General features: G+C 67.6%; 1 protein-coding gene across 1 annotated transcript; it reads left to right on the forward strand.

The window, feature by feature from the left end:
- The first annotated feature begins 6,271 nt into the window (after positions 1-6,271).
- On the forward strand, positions 6,272-14,853 carry MC1R (melanocortin 1 receptor). Its single transcript, XM_089781568.1, has one exon. It carries the CDS (start codon positions 7,069-7,071, stop codon positions 8,014-8,016), a length of 948 nt encoding a protein of 315 aa, XP_089637694.1. The 5' UTR covers positions 6,272-7,068; the 3' UTR covers positions 8,017-14,853.
- Positions 14,854-23,043: the final 8,190 nt, after the last annotated feature.

The raw sequence follows: 23,043 nt of genomic DNA on the forward strand, positions 1-23,043 counted from the left end.
TGTCAGAAGCTGCGAATGGGCCACTTGACGGTTCCCTGTTCTGACCCTTCCCTTTGGGCGCACCTGGCCTTGGCCGCTGTGGGAGACAGCACACTGGGCCGGATGGACCTTTCATCTGAGCCAGTCTGGCCGCTCTTACGTTAAAACCCCGGCCCTGCACCCGTGTCCGCAGCCAGATGTGACTGTCAGGCCATAGAATAGAAGGTTCCTTGCTTCTCAGAGACGCAGCGCAGCGTAGGCTCAATGTTGCCACAGAAGCCGTGGCAGAGCCTTAGTTCTCTTGGGGGGAGGGGTCCACAGGCCCCTGAACCCCCCTGTCTGGACTTACTCTGTTTCCTTCATGCTTCTCCCAGCCACACAACACTCCTCCCTGGGGGCAGCCACACCACTTCCTTTGTTCAGACTCCCCGGTCCGGTGTGCAGTTGCTAGGCCCGGGCTAGGTGCCTCCCCTCTGGGACCATCCCCGCTGGGCAGCGCACACAGACACGCAGAGGCTATGTCTACACTGGCGTGATTTTCCAGAAATGCTAGTAATGGAAAAGTTTTCCGTTCAAAGCATTTTCGGAAAAGCGCGTCTAGATTGGCAGGACGCTTTTCTGCAAAAGCACTTTTTGGGGAAAAGCGTCTGTGGCCAATCTAGACGTGGTTTTCCGCAAAAAAGCCCCGATCGCCATTTTCGCCATCGGGGCTTCTTTGCGGAAAACAAATCTCTGCTGTCTACACTGGCCCTTTTGCGCAAAAGTTTTTCGAAAAAAGACGTTTGCCCGAACGGGAGCAGCACAGTATTTCCGCAACAGCCCTGACAATCTTACATGAGATCGTCAGTGCTTTTGTGGAAATTCAAGCGGCCGGTGTAGACAGCTGGCAAGTTTTTCCAGAAAAGCAGATGATTTTGCGGAAAAACTTACCAGTGTAGACACAGCCGGAGTCTCCAGACCAGCATAGGCCAGTAGGGGTCGCCCACAGCACAACACGGCAACCCGTGAATGCAAACCCAGCCAGGATCCAGGGCCAGGGTGGACAGCCCCCCGCTGGGACCAGTTACAACCTGCTGGCCGGGCCCTGCTCCTTGCTAGCCTCAGGTCTCCCATCTCAGCGCTGAGTGGCTGACGCTACTGGACCCCATGTCCCAGACTCCTCCAGGCTTTGCCTGACCAAGCCCCGTGTCCAGACCGCAGGGTGTTTGGGGGGGGGCCGTGTCTGCGGGGGAGGCGAGACGAGGCTGCTCACGTTGTGCCCATGTGGCCCATGCTGGAGGAGGGAAAGGCCCATTATTCCCCCCCTCCGGGTTTGGGGGCCCCCACATGCTGGGAAACATTGGGGTGTCTGTGCAGCACGGCCAGGCGGAGCAGCAGGCCCTCTGCAGCCAAGTGGCTCTTGTTCACACTCGCTGAAGGTGCAGACGGGCTGTTCGTAGCCCGCGCTCTCCTGGGCCCCTGCCCCCACTAGCACGGCATCGCGCTGCGCTGGTGCGGAACAGTGAGGGGGCAAGGCGTTTCCCCCTTGGCTTCAATCCCTTCTCCAGGTCCCTTCCTCGCTCTGGCCAGCCCCAGTTCTGCGTCTCTTCCTGGGAAGCCCAAACCAGCCCCAAGGGGTGTGGGACCCCCCAGGAGGTTATCCAGGGGGCGGGAGTTCATCTCTGCCCCTCCTCTCCAGCTCCTCCCCTACCCCCCGGCCTGGCTTTCCCTTGGGCAGCTGTCATGGGAGCGGCTCTCCCCCAGACCAGTAGGTTGGGTTGGCCAGTGGCTACTGGGTGCAGCTTGGGGTGAAAATGGCTTGGACAAGGCACGCCTGGTAGGTGGCTGTGACGGCGCGTTGGGGGTTCCCCATCTCCTGCACCCCGAAATGGCACAAACAGACTGCACCAGCCAGTGGAATAGAGGGTGGTTTATTGCTTCTCCAGCACAGCGCAGCACAGATGGAATCTGGTCACAGAGCTGGGCTAGGATGCCTCAGGCCCCCTTGAGATGGGGGAGACTGGGCCCCTAAACTCCAGCCCCTTTCCCTAGCCTGTCTCCTCCATGCTCCCAGACAGCCAGCAACTAACTAACCCTCTTCCAGCCCTGCCCCCCAGCCAGGGCAGCATCCACCTTCCTTTGTTCCTCTCCATGGGGGGTGTCTGGCCACTGGTTTGCATAGTGACTCATCCTGTTTTGCTGGGTCGTGGTACCCACGGCAGCCAGTGGGGGTTACCCCAGAGCCAGCAGGTACCCCCACTACGTCACAGTGGCATCTCACGTAAGGACTGGGGGTGGCTCTCCCTTTCCCCCAGACTGGCAGGAGCTGTCAGGCACCCACCTCGTGCATGACCCAAAGAGGGACCTGCAGTTGGGAAGGGGCTGGGGGGCTGCGGCCGTGGCCAGAGCCAATGGCACTGCCAGAACTCGCACGATGCTTGTGAACTCTGGGCCACTGATTTCCGCTCCCTGCCCTCTCTGGTACCTGCTGCTGGAGGGCCTGGAAGCACGTCACAACGTTTTCCCCCATGTTGGGGGGGGGAAACTGAGGCACGGAGCAGGGCCTGAGCAGCACTGCCCCTGGAGCCTTGCGTGCCAATCTGGCCGTGCACCATGGCTGTGCCCAGAGAGGGCTGCGGGGAGGAGGCGGACACCACAGGCTGGGAGCTGCAGCAAGAATCAGCCGCTGGATAATATTTCAATTCCTCCCTGGTGGATTTGCAGCTCGCGGCATCAACAAGAACCCAAAGGCACATGACAGTCAGCTGGGCCACGTCCGCCCCCGCCCAGACACACTCGCCTTTATCCCGCGCCCTGGGAGGATTGAGCGGTGCAGGGCCGGGTGGACGGGAGCTCCTGCTTGGCTTGCTGCAGCAGGAAGAGCCCCGGGCTGGGGTGGCCATGCAGCGGGGGGTTTGGGGAGCAAGCAAAGGACTCCAGCTTCCCAGGCGCTGAGCTTGGGAAGTGGGGGGGATCTGGGGCTACTCGAGCTGTGGGTAGGGGCAGCTGGAGGGCAGTGGACCCATGGGTTGTGGGTGGCAGGGCCGAGAATGGAAACAGGAGGGTAGGGCCATGGCAGGGCTAAGAGGCGGGGAGGGCCGGGCCGTATTTTCCGCGGTGTCCTTTGCTAGCTCTCGCTCTCGCTGTGGCGGGCGTTGGCAAAGGAAGGGCAGGACAGAGCCAGTGGGCACGTTCTCCACTGGGCTTTAAGCTGCCCTTGGTGTTGGGAGGGCAGGCGGGGGGGTGAGCGCTGATAATGATCCTGGAAACAACAGCACTCAGATTGCCTGGGTAACCTTACCTGCCCCTGGCGCGCAGGCCCCATGCCAGAGCCTTATCCCTGGGAGCCCATTCTCCGAGTGGGCAGCCCCGTGTGGGGTGTGGCTGGGGGGGAGACGCGGGCACAGACGTGCTACGTGCGATGCTCAGAGCCCACTCCCAGCAGGAGGGTGGCATATGGTGGCTGCTGGGGGGAGGGTTGGGGACCCCTGCGGTAGTGCAGGTGAGCTGGGGCAGGGTGAGGCCTGGCAGCCATGGGCCACAGGGACAGCGCAACTGAGCCCTAACCAGTGGGGGCCGCTACCACTCTGACCTCCCCCTCCTGAGGCTGCGGGGCTCCAGGATCGGGTCCCTCCCTGGGAGAAGGGCGGTTGGGCTGTGAGGGGGGGTGAACGAGCCATTCAAGTGCTAAGAAGCCGCCTCCACCCCCCGGCTCCCGCATGGCCTGTGCCCTACTTGGAAGCCATCTGTGCCCCGCCTGCCTCGGACCAGCGCCTGGGGGCAGAGCTCCTGCTCCTCCCAGTGCCCTGCCGGGGTCTGGATCGGGCCCAGCTGCAGCCTTGGGTGGCTCCCCCGGCAGCTGCCAGGAAATGATGCAGAGGGGGCGGCTGGAAATCAGGCCCGGCCAGGAGGGGGGGTCTAGCTGGGATGGCGTGGGGGGAGACTGCTTTGGTTCTGGCCTGGATGCTCTGGGACCGGGCCCTGGCTCTGGGCACGTTCCCAGGGCTCCTGCCTGGCCTGGCCTCCTTGCAGCTCCCGCTGGTGCCCCCACTCAGGCCTGGCTAGCAGGCTGGGCAGCGCTGTAAATGCCCTTGGGGAGCAGTCATCTGACCTGGGCTAGCGCAGGCAAGAAGGCACCGGCTCTAGAAGAACTAGAGGACACCAAATGAAATTAATGGGGAGCAGGTTTAAAACTAATAAAAGAAAGTTCTTCCTCAGACAGCGTGTTGTCAACCTGTGGAACTCCTTGCCAGAGGAGGCTGTGAAGGCTAGGACTATAACAGAGTTTAAAGAGAAGCTAGATAATTTCATGGAGGTTAGGTCCATAAAACCTATTAGCCAGGGGATAAAATGGTGTCCTTGGCCTCTGTCTGTCAGAGGCTGGAGAGGGATGGCAGGAGACAAATCGCTTGATCATTGTCTTCAGTCCACCCTCTCTGGGGCCACTGTCGGCAGACAGGACACTGGGCTGGATGGACCTTTGGTCTCACCCAGTCGGCCGTTCTTATGTTCTTATGGCTCCTCACAGGGCGAGGGCCCGGGGACCAGGGGGCCGGGCCTGGGCAGGCTCCTGCAGGGTTTGTGGGGAGCTCGGCGGCTTTGCCCGCTGGCGGGACGGGGCTCCGGGACGTGCCCGGCCTGTCCGGTGCCCCCCGTTGGCTGCAAAGCTCGTCCCTGCCGCCCGGGCAGCCCCTGCCTGTTGCGCCCAGGCCGCTGCCACCCGAGCGCCTGGCCGGACTGTCCTTGGCAGTGGGCGGTGCCCGCTGCCGCCCGCGGGGCGCTGGTCTCTGCTGCGGCTTTCCTGGCGCGCACGGGGCGCCCTGCGCGGAGACGCTCCCTTCCCCGCTGCCCGCAGCCACAGGGCGCACGCCGCCGCACCTGCCAGCACCACCGGCCTCCTGCCCTTCCTCGCCGCGCTGCCGGGCCCGCCAGGCTTGGGGGGCTGCGGATTCAGAAGGGGCGCGGGCGCCCACCCGGGCCGAGAGCCAGGGGTCCTTGCGCCTTTGTCACCCGCGCCAGGACAGCAGGGAGGCAGCTCGAGGCGGGGCTCCCAGGCCCTTTAACGACCCTGCCCCCAGTCCGCCTGCCCCTTGCTAGGGCGCCCGGGCGGTGGGGCACCTCAGAGCGGCCCCGCTGGGGCAGACCGGTGGTCCCTGGGCGCAGCGCCCTGCCTGCCGACAGCGGCCAGGGGGCCCGGAGGGAAGGAGCAGACCGGGCAGTTTATGGAGCGATCTCCCTTCGGGCCCGTTCCAGCTTCCCGGAGCCGGAGGCCAGGGACAGCCAGAGCGCGGGGAGGGGGCTGTTCTCGGCCAACGGGCCGGTCCCCAGGCGCGCCCGGTTCCATGCGCCCTGCCCAGCACCTCCAGCCTGGCGGTGCGTCGGGGGACGCGCTGCCCTCGCCAGCCGGCGGGCCGCTGGGTTCACAAGCTGGCCTGGCTCGCGTGCTCTCCGAAGGGGCAAATTCACTTTCCCTGCGCCCATGGACGGCAGAGCCCAGCGCGCCTCGCCCGGCCTGCGCAGGCTGCCGGGCTGGAGGCGGCGGGGCGGGGCGGGAGCCGTGACTCACACGTCAATAAAGCGGGGGCCTGAGCCAGAGTCCGTGCTGGGCCCTGACCGAACCCCCCGCCGGGCCCGTGCGGGGGGCCAGCGCCGCTCGGCAGACAAGGAGCTTTTTATAGACCGCGCTCACCTGCGCGCCAGCCCAGCCCGCCGTGCGCTGAGTCCTGAGCCCCGGGGGGCTGCCCTGTGCCTGACCCCGTTGGCACCGTCCGGAAGAAATCCGGCCCTTCAGCTCGTCCGCCGCCTCTTCGGTGGGGCAGAGACCAGCTGGGCTGAACGAAATGGGGGTGGGGGTCTGCAGCGAGCGCCCTGGAGGAGGGGGCCCGTGGTATCCGGGTGTCTGCATTGAGCAGGCCCAGAGGAAGGTGCCTGGTGGTACCTACCAAGTGTGTGGCCAGCAGCCCCAGAGGCAAGCGGCTCTGAGGAGGGGGCCCGCGTGGTACCCACCGGGTGTCTGCACTGAGCAGGCCCAGAGGAAGGTGCCCGCGTGGTAGCCGCCCACAGTGGCACTGCTCGAAGGCCGTTTCCAGCCCTTATCCCCACTTGCCCAGGGAGGAGCAGGCCGGGGGCTGGGTCACAGGGCCCTGGTAGAGGGGTCCCATCATGCAGGCGCTCGGGGGTGTTTCGTGAGCCCTCCTGCAGCGGCCTCTCCGCGGCGCGGTGCCGGCGAGGCTGTCATGTGGCCGGCCACCCTCCTTTGAAGGAGGAGCCGAGCAAAGGGCCTTGGAAGTGGGGAAGAGAAAGGGCCCTTTCTTCCTCGGACGCTCCAGCGAATCGATTCCTCCGGGCCGGGGATAAATAGGGCGGCGGGGCCGCGAGTGGAGCTGGGGAGGGGCTGGGCGCAGCGCACCGCACCAAAGGGATTCCCTTCCTCTTCCAGGCGCGGACGCAGAAGGCGAGGGACCCTGACCCTGAGCGCAGGAGAGCGGGGCCGGAGCGCGCGTCTCCAGCGAGGGACCCTGACCCTGAGCGCAGGAGAGCGGGGCCGGAGCGCGCGTCTCCACCGAGGGACCCTGACCCTGAGCGCAGGAGAGTGGGGCCGGAGCGCGCGTCTCCAGCGAGGGACCCTGACCCTGAGCGCAGGAGAGAGGGGCCGGAGCGCGCGTCTCCAGCGAGGGACCCTGACCCTGAGCGCAGGAGAGCGGGGCCGGAGCGCGCGTCTCCAGCGAGGGACCCTGACCCTGAGCGCAGGAGAGAGGGGCCGGAGCGCGCGTCTCCAGCTCCGCACGTGGCTGTGTCCAGAGACCCGGACGCCCCTGGGAAGCAGCGCGCGGACGCGCACGAGCATTTCAGCCGTCCAGCCCCGCGGGGCCTTCCCTCTCCGAAGGCAGCAAGTTCCCGGGAGGCGGCTTTGATCTCTGGGGCCCGGGGCACCCCCCGGCCCGGCCCTGCGCGAGTTCCCGCCCCCTCCCCCCCCATGGACTGTGAGTGCCGCTTCCCGGGCTGCTGCGCGGCGGACGGTTCCCCCCAGACTCGCTCCCTGAAGGGGGCCGAACCGCCTCTGCCCAGCCCCGCGCGCCTGCCCCAGCAGCGCCCCCCGAAGCTGCCGCGATGCCCACCCCGCCCGCGCTGCACACGCTGCTCGGCTCCCTGAACGCCACGGCCGCCAGCAACGGCAGCAACGCCACGGGCGTGGGGAGCAGCGCCTGGTGCCGGGGCCTCGCCATCCCCAACGAGCTCTTCCTGGCGCTGGGCTTCGCCAGCCTGGTGGAGAACGTGCTGGTGGTGGCGGCCATCCTGAAGAACCGGAACCTGCACTCGCCCATGTACTTCTTCATCTGCTGCCTGGCCGTGTCCGACCTGCTGGTGAGCGTCAGCAACCTGGCCGAGACGCTCTTCATGCTGCTGCTGGAGCACGGGGCGCTGGTCATGTCGCCCGGCGCGCTCCGCCAGATGGACAACGTCATCGACATGCTCATCTGCAGCTCCGTGGTCTCGTCGCTCGCCTTCCTGGGGGCCATCGCCGTGGACCGGTACGTCACCATCTTCTACGCCCTGCGCTACCACAGCATCATGACCATGCGGCGGGCCGGCGCCGCCATCGCGGGCATCTGGGTGGCCAGCACCGTCTCCAGCAGCGTCTTCATCGCCTACTACAAGCACAGCGCCGTCATCCTCTGCCTCGTGGGCTTCTTCGCCTTCATGCTGCTGCTCATGCTGGGCCTCTACATCCACATGTTCGCCCTGGCGCACCGCCACGCCAAGCGCATCTCCCGCCAGCGCAAGAAGCGCGCTGCCTCCCCGGCCACCAGCATGCGGGGCGCCGTCACCCTCACCCTCCTGCTGGGGGTCTTCTTCGTCTGCTGGGGCCCCTTCTTCCTGCACCTCACGCTGATCGTCACCTGCCCCAAGAGCCCCTTCTGCGCCTGCTTCTTCAACTACTTCAACCTCTTCCTCATCCTCATCATCTGCAACTCCGTCATCGACCCGCTCATCTACGCCTTCCGGAGCCGGGAGCTGCGCAAAACCCTGCAGGAGGTGGTGCTGTGCGCCTGGTAACGGTGTCCCGACGGCGCGCAGAGGGAGCGCGGCCCGCAGCCCTGCGCCCCCCGCGCACGGGGCAGGCCGGGGGGCCTTTGGCACGGGGCACCCACCCAGTTAGATGTTGGCAGCGGGCGGCCGCTGCGGTTTTGTTGGAGGCGTGCGTGTTGCGGAGTGGGAGGTAGCCGTCCACCCGCACCCGGGGCTGCCAGGGCTCGCGTCGGCCCGTCCCCTCCGGTCCGGAGGTGTGGAACGTGGCAGGGCCTTGGGCGCAGCTGCTGGGTCCGACCAGCTTCCCGGCGAGGCCCAAGGGCGCAGAGGCACCTGGCTGGGTCCGGGCCACCCCAGGGCTGCTTCTCGGCTCTGTCGCCGCGGGACTCCTGCTGCCACCTGCCCCCGCAGAAGGGCTGCTCAGTCTCGGGCCTGGGAACTAGACGGGCAGAGAGTCTGTCCTCCTGGCCGCTGCACCACTCGGGCCGTCGCGGGAGGAGCCAGGCGGACCGTGCCGCCGGTGGTCAGCAAGGCGGGAGCGCATCCGCGGCGGCCCAGAATCACGGGCCCGTGAAGGTGTCGGGCTGGAAGGGACCTGGCGCCAAGGCAGGGCCAAGTGACCCTTCCTGGCAGGTGTTTGCCCAGCCTGCTCTTAGGAACCTGCAGGGACGGAGCTTCCACGGCTCTGGCTCCCCTGACAGATGTGTGTGTGTGGGGGTCCCGATGCCCACCCCCCCGCGCAAACCCATTGCTTCCCCTTGCGCCCAGGGGCTCAGGAGACCCGCCTGTCCGCCCCCTCTTCCTAACGCCCTTTGGCAGACTGGACGGTGATTAGCGGCCCCCCGCCCCATCTCCCTTCCAGGGCGGTTCAGTCTTCTCCGGTGAGGCGCCGTTCCCAGCAGCGAGCGGCTCTTCTCGGGGCTTTCTCCAATTTGGCCTCAAGGAAGCGCCCACGGCTGGGGCGCCGCGCTCCTGTTCAGACGGGGCAGAAGAGGTTCCACTCCGGTTTGAGCCCGGCCCCCTTTCCGCGGAACGACTCCTTCGCCCGTCGCGCCCCAGGCGCACTGAGCGACACGCCTGCTCCTCCCGACGTGAGCGCTTTGCCCGTGTCCCTGGGTGTGTCCGGCCACGTCCTCCCTTGGCCGGGGCGCTTGGACTACGAGCCCCGGCCCCCAACGCCGTGCGCCCCGCTGCCTGCCCGGCGCGAGTCGGACCAGCGAGCGCTCCAAGCCGGCGCCCGGCGCCCATCGCCAGGGGAACTCGGGACCAGCGGCCGGCAGCGCCGCGGGCGGGACTGAGCAGGGACAGCGGGGCCGGGCTGGCGCTCGCCGGGGTGAGGAATCACAGCAGCGCGCTCCCGGCTCTCTGGCCCCGGGCGGCGGCGCCTTTCGCGCGCGTCTTTGGAGCCGGCGTCGCCAGGGGCCCCGCTCAGGTGCGTGCGCGTCCCGGGCAGCCCGGCGCTTTTCAGCCGGGGAGTTCAGTGGCCTTTGAACGTGAAAAGGCGCCTGCGGCTGGGGCACGACCGCAGAGCCCCGCGTGGCGCCGCCGCAGACCCGGCTCTGTGCTCCCAGCCCGTCGGGCGCGGGGCTACGGCGCAGAGCCAGCCCGGGGCAGATCCCGGGAGGCCCGGCTGCGGGCGGCTGCTTCGCCAGCCCGCTGGGCTCTTGGGTCCGCCGGGTTTCCGGGCGCAGCCCCCGGCTTGGCTTGGTGCCCCGTGTCATAGCTAGGTGCTGGGGTTGCCCTCTCCGCCTCGGGAGCCTGGCTCTGCCCGGCCACTGCGGGAGGGGGCCCCCCATGGACCGTGGGGCCGGCTCTAAGCATCTGGGCGTGGCCAAATGCTTCTCCCCGGGGCCGCTGGGGGCAGATGCAGGCTGCGGGCCCCTGTGCCAGGAGAGTCCCCCTGCCCCACTGACGCTCGCTGGGAATGGTCCCCTCCCCACCAGCCAGGCCTCGGCAGAGCTCTGGCTCCAGGACCGGCCCAGAAGAGGAGAGGCCAGGGCAGAGGGGCGGCCCTAGACTCGCTGCCAGCACCTGGCGCCCTGGGCGAGCCATGTGATCGGCGCCCCCCCCTCCAAACCCCTCCATGATATTGCGCCACCATTCGGTGCCGAATTTAGCTTGGTGCCCTAAGCGACTGCCTAGTTCGCCTACGTGGATGAGCCAACCCTGGGCAAGGGGCTTCCACCACCCCTGCCCCCGGTCCTGGCCTTGGCCTTCCATGGCAGGGAGGGCGAGCGGGGCTGGGCCTTGGCACACGCAGAGCCCCGGGCTGCTCGAGGGGTTCCCCGCACAGGGGGGCAGGGCCATGGGGCAGTGGCTACACGAGTCTGTGCCAGGTCTGGGAACAGAGCCCCTCCCCCTCACACCCAGGCCAGTGCCCCGCCCCCACGGCAGCACCTCCCCCCACATCCACCATAGACACCCCACGCCAGCGCCCCTCCCCCTCACACCCACTGTAGACACCCCACTGTTCCATGCCTTGGTGCCGTTTGGGTCCGGCCATGTGGGTTCCCCGGGAGTCCCAGAGCTGCAGGAGAAGCAGAGCCGGGCCCCAGAGATGGCACGTTTGGCTAGGCCCAAGGTCTGGAGGCCATGCCCCGAAATGGGTGCTGGCAAAGGCAAGGAGCTGGGCCCGGAGTCAGTCGGCGCTGAACTCGGTGCTGGCTTGTCTGGCCCCGTGCCCTGGCGCCGGCTGCCCAGCCCGGGGGTGGGGTGCCAGCCTCCTCTCCTGGGAACCACCCCGTGGGAGAAAGCATCTTGGGAGCGAGTCTGGAGGAAGCAGCAAAGCCGGGGGAGTAAGAGGCGGGCGCTGCCTGGCACCGGAGGCAACCCTGCCTTGGCCCAGGCTGTGGCCTCCTGGTGCTGCTGCATTGCTATGGGATCAGGGCGCTCCTTGGGTTCTGGGCAGGCCCCTTTCCTTCCCTCCGGCCTTGCCACTTGCTGGGGGGTGAGACGCAGCATCTCCCAGTCCTGTCCCCCCTTGCCTGGCTAGTGCCCCATTGCCCATGGGCTATGTCAGGTGGGGAGCCATCTGCAGGGAGCCAGGGCTCCCTCTGGGCTGGGCGCCCCAGGCCCCGGCTCTGGCCCCATGGCAGGGCATGGGGAGCTGCTATGGAAAGCGACACTGGGCAGCCCTAGAGAAAAGGGCCCAGAGCGATGGGACCCTGCTCGTTCAGTGCGCACGGGCAGAGGTCTCCCCCCGGCACGCGGCCAGGCATCGCAGGATCAGACATGGGGGAGGCCGGGTGCAAAGGGGGTTCCGGGGTTTCCTGTTCATTCCCCCCTGTGATGGCGCGTCGGGATTTTCCCATCTCCTGCACCCCCGAATTGGCATGAACAGACTTCACCAGCCAGTAGAATGGAGGTTGTTTATTGCTCCTCCAGCACAGCGCAGCACAGATGTAATCTGGTTACAGGAACTGGGGCTAAGAGGCCTCAGTGCCCCCCTTGAGATAGGGGAGTCCCAGCCCCCTCCCCAGCTCCCTCTTCCCTGCCTTCCAGCCAGGAACTAACTAACTCTCCTCCAGCCCTGCCCCCCAGCCAGGGCAGCATCCACCTTCCTTTGTTCCTCTCCATGGGGGGTGTCTGGTTCAACAAGTTTGGCATCTCCTTTGCATAGTGAGGTTTCCCCTGCTGGGTCTTGCTCCGGACAGCAGGGGTCACCACAGCCCAGCAAGTACCCCCACTACGTCACACCCTCCTACAACACGCCCGGCTGCTCACTGGCAGGCCCAGTCCCTGCCACCCTGGGCCCCACAGACCCACTTCCGGTTGTCCATGCCACTGACACAGGCCCCATGGAGTGACCCCAGACCCGTGGAGCGAGGCTGTAACCCCAGTGCCTGGGCTGGGGCAGTGGCGTAACAAAGGGTGGGGGCACGTGCCCCCGGGCACCATGCTAGGGGGTGCCAATCTAGCTGCCAAACGTTATGCTGTTGTTAACTTGTGTATGATTATTTCTGTGTTGGATGTATTCCCACAGTCGACTGTGAAGAGGTTTCAGCGAAACCTTCCAAAAGTAAATAGGACGCTAGTTATGTGAGACTGCACGCGCTGAGTTATGCTGCCTGTGTTCAGCGCGAACGCTGGCAGGAATGCACTGTCAGTCACCTCGCTTCCCGCGCGTTCGGGCGTATCCAGGTGGGCAAAAATGATTGGGGGGCGCAAATTCTGCCTCTGGGCGCACAACACCCTCGCTATGCCACTGGGCGGGGGTGCCATGACCCCAGGCCCTCGGTGGGTGGGGTGCCCTGACCCCAGGACCTGAGTGGGTGGGGTGCCGTGACCCCAGGCCCTGGGTAGGGGGTGTGATGGTGCATTGGGGAGCCCCCAACCCTGCACCCCTGTCTGCAGCCAGATGTGACTCGCAGACAGCCAGTAGAGTAGAAGGTTTATTGGTTCCTAGAGACACGGCCTAGCTTAGGGTCAATGTTAACACCGGAGCCAGGGTAGGCAGCCTTATTCCGCTTAGGGGGAGAGGCTTTACCCCCTTCCTTGGTCTCTCCCTGGGAAGAGCCTTCTTATCGGCCCAGGCTGGGACTAGGTGTCTGGGCCAATCCACAAGTGGGTGAGTCAGTGGGAATCCCACCTCACGGTGCAGGGGGACCCCGGGTCACAGAGCAGACAGCCCCCCGCTGTGTCACACCCCTCCGAGAGCAAACTGAGCGGGCTCACTCAGCCTATGGCCTGGGGAAGTCGGTCCCCCGCCGGGTAAAACATCAGCTGTAATACTGGCGCTCCCCTTTGCTCGGGCCGGCCACGGCGCTGCCCTGCGGGAGCTGGCTCCACCTAGTTCGGCTGCTGGACGACTTTGGGGGGTCCGGCGCGGACCCACTCTCTGTGGTCGTACCAGCTCTCCTGCTTCCCTTGGGCTCTGCCCAGGGTCTCTCTGGCCGGGCCCATGAGCCCAGCGAGCCTTTCCTGGAAAACCAGGACACCCTCCACCCTCGACTCTCCATTTGGGGAGGCCTCCCCCTACCATGACTCTCTCCGCAAGCCCAGGGGTCCCCTCCCCCTTCCACACCATGGCTCAGTCAGGGGGAACCTAGTGGACACTTGGGGCATCTCCCTGTGTGCAAACAGCGGGTGGGGCAGGGACTCGTCCCAGTCCTGCGGGTGCTGGTGCATAAAGGCCTCCAGCATCTGCTCCAGGGTCCCCTGGAACCTCACCTGCCCGTTGGACCGGGAGCCATATGCCAAGGCCCACGAGAGCCAGATCCCATGCTTCTCCTGCAAGCATCTGAGCAGGGTAGACATGAAGTCAGACCCCTGGTCCATGAGGACCTCCTGGGGGAACCCCACCCTGCTGAAAATGTCCACAGTGTGTCTGCCACCCTGTCTGCCTCGCTAGAGGGCAGAGCCCTGGCCTCAGGGTAGCAGGCAGCAAAATCCACCGCTACCAGGATGTATTTTTTCCCCGTCCAGGTCGCCCTGCCAATGGGCCCCACTATATCTATTGCTGCCTTCTGGAAAGACTCCTCTACGATGGGCCGGCATCTCAAGGCAGCTTTCCCCCAGTCTGGGGCTTTCTCCGCCCTCTGGCTGGAGTCGCAGGCCCGGCCGCACCTCTGCACGGCTGCAAATACCCCCAGCCAATAAAAGGTCTGAAGCAGCCACAGTCAGAGAATGGGACGTCTTGGGCCAGGTACAACAGCCTGGGGCGATACGTTTGGGGAACCCCCAGCTGCCGCTGGACCCCCCACGACCCCACTTTCCCTGCGGGAGCCATTCCCGGTACAGGAACCGCTGCCTGCAGTCGCCCCCAGGGCCGAGCTGCACTAAGGCCAGCATGGTCCTCAGCTTCTGCAAGGAGGGATCTGCTGCACCGAGGCCTTCGGCAGCTGGGGCAGGGACAGGGACCTGTTCCCCCCCCCCACCTGGGTCCAGGATCCCAGCCCTGCTGGGCCCCGTGTCTGCTGGGATGGGACCCTGCGCCCCCTGCAGGGAGCCCTCCCCTGGGTCAGGGCCACGAGCCCCTTGCTGGCTCTGTCTAGGGTAGCAACCAGAGCACTGTGGGGTCCTTCTGGCCAGTCCTCTAGGTCACCCCTCACTGGGCGCAGTCCATCCCACTGCTGACACCAGTGTGACGGTGCATCGGGGAGCCCCCAGCCCTGCCAGCCAGTAGAGTAGAAGGTTTATTGGTTCCTAGAGACACGGCCTAGCTTAGGATCAATGTTAACACCAGAGCCAGGGTAGGCAGCCTTATTCCTCTTGGGGGGAGGGGCTTTACCCCCTTCCTTGGTCTAAAACAATGGTCCCCAACATGGTGCCCATGGGTGCCATGGCGCCTGCCGGGGCATTTATGTGCGCCCGCCGAAACATCTGGGCTGGCCCCACCCCCGTCGCGCGGCACACCTGGCCGCATGGAGCATGGCCCCTACCCTGGGCACGCAGCACATGCGCGGTGCTGGCCCTAGGCTCAGGGCGCGTGGGCGGCCCCCACCCCTGGGCGCACGGCACGTTCGTGGCCCCAGCCCCAGAAGCGCAGCGCGTGAGCGGCCCCACCCCCGGACACCCGGCAGCCACGAAAGTTTGGGGACCACTGGTCTAAGACCTCCTCAGTCCTCCTAGCCCAGCCCAGACTGCCCCAACTCCCAGGCCCTTCCCCCCAGCCTGGTGGCCCTTCCCGCCTCTCCTTTTGTCTTTCCCTCTGGACACAGCCTGTTACCTGCTCAGGTGTCTACGCCCAATACACATGTGGAGCGAGCCATTGGGAATCACACTTAGCAACACAGCCAGGTGGGAACACCCGGTTACAAGGTAGTCGCCCCCCCACTATGTCACAGGGGGACACATGACCCCAGCCCCTGAATGGGGGGTGCTGTGACCCCAGGTCCTGGGAGGGAGGCCATGAGCCCAGGCTCTGGGTAGTAGTGCGGGTGCTGTGACCCCAGGCTCTGGGTGGGGGGAGCCGTGACCCCAGGCTCTGGGTAGTAGTGCGGGGTGCTGTGACCCCAGGCTCTGGGTGGGGGGTGCTGTGACCCCAGGCTCTGGGTGGGGGGAGCCGTGACCCCAGGCTCTGGGTGGGGGGTGCTGTGACCCCAGGCTCTGGGTGGGGGGAGCCGTGACCCCAGGCTCTGGGTGGGGGGTGCTGTGACCCCAGGCTCTGGGTGGGGGGAGCCGTGACCCCAGGCTCTGGGTGGGGGGAGCCGTGACCCCAGGCTCTGGGCGGGGGGTGCCGTGACCCCAGGCTCTGGGCGGGAGGTGCCGTGACCCCGGCTCTGGGTGGGAGGAGCTGTGACCCCAGGCTCTGGGTGGGGGGAGCCGTGACCCCAGGCTCTGGGTGGGGGGAGCCGTGACACCAGGCTCTGGGTGCGGGGTGCTGTGACCCCAGGGTCTGGGTGGGGGGTGCTGTGACCCCAGGCTCTGGGTGAGGGGTGCTGTGACCCCAGGCTTTGGGTGCGGGGAGCCGTGACCCCAGGCTCTGGGTGGGGGCTGCCGTGACCCCAGGCTCTGGGCGGGAGGTGCCGTGACCCCGGCTCTGGGTGGGAGGAGCCGTGACCCCAGGCTCTGGGTGGGGGGTGCCGTGACCCCAGGCTCTGGGCGGGAGGTGCCGTGACCCCGGCTCTGGGTGGGAGGAGCCGTGACCCCAGGCTCTGGGTGGGGGGAGCCGTGACCCCAGGCTCTGGGTGGGGGGAGCCGTGACCCCAGGCTCTGGGTAGTAGTGCGGGTGCCGTGACCCCAGGCTCTGGGTGGGGGGTGCTGTGACCCCAGGCTCTGGGTGGGGGGTGCCGTGACCCCAGGCTCTGGGTGGGGGGAGCCGTGACCCCAGGCTCTGGGTAGTAGTGCGAGTGCCGTGACCCCAGGCTCTGGGTGGGGGGTGCCGTGACCCCAGGCTCTGGGTAGTAGTGCGGGTGCTGTGACCCCAGGCTCTGGGTGGGGGGTGCTGTGACCCCAGGCTCTGGGTGGGGGGAGCCGTGACCCCAGGCTCTGGGTAGTAGTGCGGGTGCCGTGACCCCAGGCTCTGGGTGGGGGGTGCTGTGACCCCAGGCTCTGGGTGGGAGGTGCCGTGACCCCAGGCTCTGGGTGGGGGGTGCTGTGACCCCAGGCTCTGGGTGGGGGGAGCCGTGACCCCAGGCTCTGGGTGGGGGGTGCTGTGACCCCAGGCTCTGGGTGGGGGGATCCGTGACACCAGGCTCTGGGTGAGGTGTGCTGTGACCCCAGGCTCTGGGTGGGGGGTGCTGTGACCCCAGGCTCTGGGTGGGGGGAGCCGTGACCCCAGGTTCTGGGCGGGGGGTGCCGTGACCCCAGGCTCTGGGCGGGAGGTGCCGTGACCTCGGCTCTGGGTGGGAGGAGCTGTGACCCCAGGCTCTGGGTGGGGGGAGCCGTGACCCCAGGCTCTGGGTGGGGGGAGCCGTGACACCAGGCTCTGGGTGCGGGGTGCTGTGACCCCAGGGTCTGGGTGGGGGGGTGCTGTGACCCCAGGCTCTGGGTGAGGGGTGCTGTGACCCCAGGCTTTGGGTGCGGGGAGCCGTGACCCCAGGCTCTGGGTGGGGGGTGCCGTGACCCCAGGCTCTGGGCGGGAGGTGCCGTGACCCCGGCTCTGGGTGGGGGGTGCTGTGACCCCAGGCTCTGGGTTGGGGGTGTTGTGACCCTAGGCTCTGGGTGGGGGGTGCTGTGACCCCAGGCTCTGGGTGGGGGGAGCCGTGACCCCAGGCTCTGGGTTGGGGGTGCTGTGACCCCAGGCTCTGGGTGGGGGGAGCCGTGACCCCAGGCTCTGGGTTGGGGGTGTTGTGACCCTAGGCTCTGGGTGGGGAGTGCTGTGACCCCAGGCTCTGGGTGGGGGGAGCCGTGACCCCAGGCTCTGGGTGGGGGGTGCTGTGACCCCAGGCTCTGGGTGGGAGGTGCCGTCACCCCGGCTCTGGGTGGGAGGAGCTGTGACCCCAGGCTCTGGGTGGGGGGTGCTGTGACCCCGGCTCTGGGTGGGGGGTGCTGTGACCCCAGGCTCTGGGTAGTAGTGCGGGTGCCGTGACCCCAGGCTCTGGGTGGGGGGTGCCGTGACCCCAGGCTCTGGGTGGGAGGAGCTGTGACCCCAGGCTCTGGGTAGTAGTGCGGGTGCCGTGACCCCAGGCTCTGGGTGGGGGGTGCTGTGACCCCAGGCTCTGGGTGGGGGGTGCTGTGACCCCAGGCTCTGGGTGGGGGGAGCCGTGACCCCAGGCTCTGGGTAGTAGTGTGGGTGCCGTGACCCCAGGCTCTGGGTGGGGGGTGCTGTGACCCCAGGCTCTGGGTGGGGGGTGCCGTGACCCCAGGCTCTGGGTGGGGGGAGCCGTGACCCCAGGCTCTGGGTAGTAGTGCGGGTGCTGTGACCCCAGGCTCTGGGTGGGGGGTGCTGTGACCCCAGGCTCTGGGTAGTAGTGCGGGTGCTGTGACCCCAGGCTCTGGGTGGGGGGTGCTGTGACCCCAGGCTCTGGGTGGGGGGTGCCGTGACCCCAGGCTGTGGGTGGGGGGTGCCGTGACCCCAGGCTCTGGGTAGTAGTGCGGGTACTGTGACCCCAGGCTCTGGGTGGGGGGTGCTGTGACCCCAGGCTCTGGGTGGGGGGAGCCGTGACCCCAGGCTCTGGGTAGTAGTGCGGGTGCCGTGACCCCAGGCTCTGGGTGGGGGGTGCTGTGACCCCAGGCTCTGGGTGGGGGGTGCCGTGACCCCAGGCTCTGGGTGGGGGGTGCTGTGACCCCAGGCTCTGGGTGGGGGGAGCCGTGACCCCAGGCTCTGGGTGGGGAGTGCTGTGACCCCAGGCTCTGGGTGGGGGGAGCCGTGACCCCAGGCTCTGGGTTGGGGGTGTTGTGACCCTAGGCTCTGGGTGGGGAGTGCTGTGACCCCAGGCTCTGGGTGGGGGGAGCCGTGACCCCAGGCTCTGGGTGGGGGGTGCTGTGACCCCAGGCTCTGGGTGGGAGGTGCCGTCACCCCGGCTCTGGGTGGGAGGAGCTGTGACCCCAGGCTCTGGGTGGGGGGTGCTGTGACCCCGGCTCTGGGTGGGGGGTGCTGTGACCCCAGGCTCTGGGTAGTAGTGCGGGTGCCGTGACCCCAGGCTCTGGGTGGGGGGTGCCGTGACCCCAGGCTCTGGGTGGGGGGTGCTGTGACCCCAGGCTCTGGGTGGGGGGTGCCGTGACCCCAGGCTCTGGGTGGGGGGAGCCGTGACCCCAGGCTCTGGGTAGTAGTGTGGGTGCCGTGACCCCAGGCTCTGGGTGGGGGGTGCTGTGACCCCAGGCTCTGGGTGGGGGGTGCCGTGACCCCAGGCTCTGGGTGGGGGGAGCCGTGACCCCAGGCTCTGGGTAGTAGTGCGGGTGCCGTGACCCCAGGCTCTGGGTGGGGGGTGCTGTGACCCCAGGCTCTGGGTGGGGGGAGCTGTGACCCCAGGCTCTGGGTGGGGGGTGCCGTGACCCCAGGCTCTGGGTAGTAGTGCGGGTGCTGTGACCCCAGGCTCTGGGTGGGGGGTGCTGTGACCCCAGGCTCTGGGTGGGGGGAGCCGTGACCCCAGGCTCTGGGTAGTAGTGCGGGTGCCGTGACCCCAGGCTCTGGGTGGGGGGTGCCGTGACCCCAGGCTCTGGGTGGGGGGAGCCGTGACCCCAGGCTCTGGGTGGGGGGTGCTGTGACCCAGCCCTGTTCCACGTGAGCCCAGCTGGGGGGATTTTTAGGCCGTTGTGTTGTGGCCCCATGTCCCTTCCCAGCTCCCTACTTGCTGTTTTCTAGGCAGTGACCCCTGGCCCCAGGGGCTCCCCTCTGTACCCAGCCAGGCTGTGCATCCTGGGAGCGGCTCCCCTTGGCTCCCCAGACCCCCCGCGGCCCTTTGGGATGAGCTCAGCACCGGGCCGTGCGCTGGGTCTGGGGCCAGGCAGGAAGGTCGTGGTGCATCCTGAGCTGTCTGCTGCGGGCGAGGGGGAGGCTGGGCTCGGATGCCCCACGGGGCTCAGAGGCCACCGTTCCCGACCCCTGGGGCCATTCCAGGGTGGTGGGTTTGCTGGGGGGCAGTGTTGTGTGAGGGTCTCCCGCAGCATCCCCAGCAATGAACTGCGCTCCAGCCTGCCTCCCTCCCCGCCACACGCCATCCCCTGCCCCCAGCCCATGGCACGGGGGTCCCTGTCCTGTCCCCCCCGGGGCTGGGAGTACCCTGCAGCACAGTGCCAGCGCTCCCTGCTGGGGACTTGGCATGTCCCCTCTGGTGGCCGTCTGTCACCAGAACTACAGTCTTAGCACTGTCCTGCCGCACCCCCACACGCTTGTGCCAGCCTGGGCAGGCAAGCCCCACTCCCCCCTTTGCAATGACCCTAGGCCCTGAGCTGTGGCCCACCCCCACAGCCTAAAGGGGCTGGCAATGGGGCAGCCATGGCCATGAACACCCCCTAGGAGCAGGCTCCCTCCCTGGTGGGCACCAGGCCTGGTGTATGGGGCATGCTGCTGCGAACAGCAGGCAGCGTGTAATGTACTGGGGGCTGTCTGCTCTGGAACCCGGGGTCCCCCTGCACTGGGCTGTGCGATTCTCACGGGCTCACCCACGTGTAGATCAACCCAGACACCTGGGCCCAGCCTGGGCCGATAACAAAGCTCTTCCCAAGGGGAGAGACAAAGGGAGGGAGGCAGAGACCAACACCAGGTGTCGGGGGAAGGGGCAGTTGCTGGCTGGGAAACAGGAAGGAAACAGCCTAAGCTGAGGGTCTGGGAGGGGGAAGGGGACAATGGACCCCCTAGCCCAAGCTCCTGGCTCCTGTAGCCACATCACGTCTGTGCTGGGCTGGATCCCGGAGAAGCAATAACCCCTCTCTGTTCTACTGGCTGGCAGGGTCTGTTCTTGCTGCTACCGGGCTGCAGGATCGGGGGAGCCTCGACTCGCCCTCACACAGTGGAAGGCAGGGCAGGGCCGAGCGAGCCGCACTCGGGAGCCGGGGGCAGGCGACACACAAGGGGAGGGAGCCAGAATGCAGGAGGCCTGGCCTGCCCCCGGGCCCCGCTCAGAGCAGGAGCAAGGAGCCGACTCACCGCGGGTATCTCCTGTGCCAGCACCTCTCCAGCAGCGGCAGCGAGGCCAGTGGTTAAAGCAGGAAGGGCTTAAAGGTGGGGCTCTTGGGGGCTGATCCTGCAGTCTTTGCACAGCTAACCTCACTGGCCGCAATGAGCCCCCCACCCAAGGACTGGGAAGGGCTGAGTGGGACAGTGAGGTTTTCTAGTGGAGGCTGTTCTCCTCCCCATCATGTTCCCCCTCCCTCTTCCCCATCCTGCTCCCCCTCTTGCTCCTGCTCCGTCCCCTGCTCCCCTCCCTGCTCCCTATCCCTGCTCCCCCCTCTGCTCCCCCCGCTCCCTATCCCTGCTCCCCCCGCTCCCTATCCCTGCTCCCCCTTCTGCTCCCCCCACTCCCTATCCCTGCTCCCCCTTCTGCTCCCCCCACTCCCTATCCCTGCTCCCCCCGCTCCCTAACCCTGCTCCCCCCACTCCCTATCCCTGCTCCCCCCGCTCCCTAACCCTGCTCCCCCTCTACTCCCCCCACTCCCTATCCCTGCTCCCCCCGCTCCCTAACCCTGCTCCCCCTTCTGCTCCCCCCACTCCCTATCCCTGCTCCCCCCGCTCCCTAACCCTGCTCCCCCCACTCCCTATCCCTGCTCCCCCCGCTCCCTATCCCTGCTCCCCCTTCTGCTCCCCCAACTCCCTATCCCTGCTCCCCCTTCTGCTCCCCCCACTCCCTATCCCTGCTCCCCCCGCTCCCTATCCCTGCTCCCCCCACTCCCTAACCCTGCTCCCCCTCTACTCCCCCCACTCCCTAGCCCTGCTCCCCCCACTCCCTATCCCTGCTCCCCCTTCTGCTCCCCCCACTCCCTATCCCTGCTCCCTATCCCTGCTCCCCCCACTCCCTATCCCTGCTCCCCCCGCTCCCTATCCCTGCTCCCCATTCTGCTCCCCCCACTCCCTATCCCTGCTCCCTATCCCTGCTCCCCCCACTCCCTATCCCTGCTCCCTATCCCTGCTCCCCCCACTCCCTATCCCTGCTCCCCCCACTCCCTATCCCTGCTCCCCCTTCTGCTCCCCCCACTCCCTATCCCTGCTCCCCCCACTCCCTATCCCTGCTCCCTATCCCTGCTCCCCCCTCTGCTCCCTCCGCTCCCTATCCCTGCTCCCCCCTCTGCTCCCCCCACTCCCTATCCCTGCTCCCCCCTGTTCCCTATCCCTGCTCCCCCCACTCCCTATCCCTGCTCCCCCCGCTCTCTATCCCTGCTCCCCCCACTCCCTATCCCTGCTCCCCCCTGTTCCCTATCCCTGCTCCCCCCGCTCTCTATCCCTGCTCCCCCCACTCCCTATCCCTGCTCCCCCCTGTTCCCTATCCCTGCTCCCCCCCGCTCTCTATCCCTGCTCCCCCCACTCCCTATCCCTGCTCCCCCCACTCCCTATCCCTGCTCTCTATCCCTGCTCCCCCTCCTTGCTTCTCCCCCTGTGCTGGGGGGGGGACGCCCCAGCTCCCCAGGGGACTCCCCATGCAGGACAGTGGCACCCAAGGGTCTGCAGGGCCAGTTGTGGGGCAGACCCAGAAAAGCATCTGGCCCTGCAGGCTGCTCGGGCTGAGGCCTGTGGGCCGAGCACAGGGAGGTGGCGGGGGCCTGGCCTGCAGCGCCCTCCTCGCCCAGGGGCTGGCCCGGGGTTTGTACTGTCCGTCTACCTGCAGCAGGGCCTCCCCTGGGGCCTCCCCTCCCAGGGCTGGCACCTGCCCTGCCCCCCCAGCAAGGCGGGGCTGCTGTGCCCTGTGCAAACCTCCTGCTCATCCCTGGAGCCAGCGGGCTGGGCCAGTCTCTTGGCGGCGGCTCACCTCTGCTTTCTGGCCGTGCCCAGGGACCGCAACGCAGCTGCCCGGCCCCCACCCAGGACATAATCCCCGGAGGGGTCCCGCTGCTGTCTGAGCCCCTCCCATGGCGGGTCTCCCAGGCAGGGCCAGGCCCCAGCTAGCTGCTGCGGGGGTTAGGGGCTATACAAGGTGCAGGCAGGTGTTGTGAGCTGGGGCAGGAGGGGAGGGGCTATTCCCAGCTGCCGGAACGGAGCAGGGGAGGGGGCAGCTCTCAGGGTCCATCCACCCACAGGGCCTCTGCCCCCAGAAGTGGGGGGAGCGGCCCCCCAGAGGCTCAGCTCCCTACCTGCCCCCTAGCCGGTGCCCCTGAGGCCGGTTCTGCTGGCGGGTTCTGCCCTTCTCTGCTGGGGGGGAGATGAGTCAGGGGCCCTGCCCCAGTGACACGGAGAAGAGCTGGGATAGGGACAGCGGCTGGGCAGGGGCAGGGGCAGGGGACAGGGAAGGGGCCAGACTAGCAGGAAACCCTCATGGCCAAGGGCTTCAGAACAGCCCCGGCTGGTGAGACGCTCCGGCCTTCAGGCTAGACACGCGGGAAAAGACCCCCAGACAGACAGCTCCTCCCGCTTCGGGGCGGGGTCCACACGCTGCCTTCTGGCGCACCGGCCCGGCCCGGCTCTCTGCGGGCTGTGCTCCCCCTGCCTGCCTGTCTGGGGCAGGCCCGGCTGCTCCTGTGCGTGTCTGGCATCTGGCACCACCGGGTCTCCGTCTCAGCACCCGCACAATAACCCGGTTAACCCGGCCGTTCCCACCTCCAACTCCCTACCTGCGATCAGGGCCCCTCTTTGCGGGGGGGGGGGGGGGCGAGAGGATGGAGACACAGATGGAGCCACCGGCAGCCACACTCCCCCCAACATGCACCCACCGCTCACGCCCCCCCCCCCCGGATCCGGTCGGTGACTTGGCCACCCAGGGAAACGGGGAGCCCCAGTCCTCCCCCAGCTGAGCCCTAGCCCAACGCCGGGGCAGGGCGTGCCCCGTCTCGTGTCCCCAGGCAGAGGGGCTCTGCCCCCTCCCGCAGCCCCATCTGGGGCTCCCCGGCTGCCCGCCGGGACGCGGCAGCTGTCGCTTTGTGGCGGGGCGCAGGGCGGGGACCGGCGGCGCCGGGCGAGGGATGAGCTGGTGCTGATGCTGCAGGGATGTTGCAGTATTTGCAGCGGCGCCCGCTGATTGGTGGGCCTGGCCAGGTGACGTCAGGGCCGGCCCGATGCAGCGGGAGGCGCCTATAAAAGGCCCC

The sequence above is a fragment of the Pelodiscus sinensis genome, chromosome 12 (assembly GCF_052426305.1).
Source record: "Pelodiscus sinensis isolate ZL-2025 chromosome 12, ASM5242630v1, whole genome shotgun sequence".
In the NCBI taxonomy this organism is placed as follows: domain Eukaryota; kingdom Metazoa; phylum Chordata; order Testudines; family Trionychidae; genus Pelodiscus; species Pelodiscus sinensis.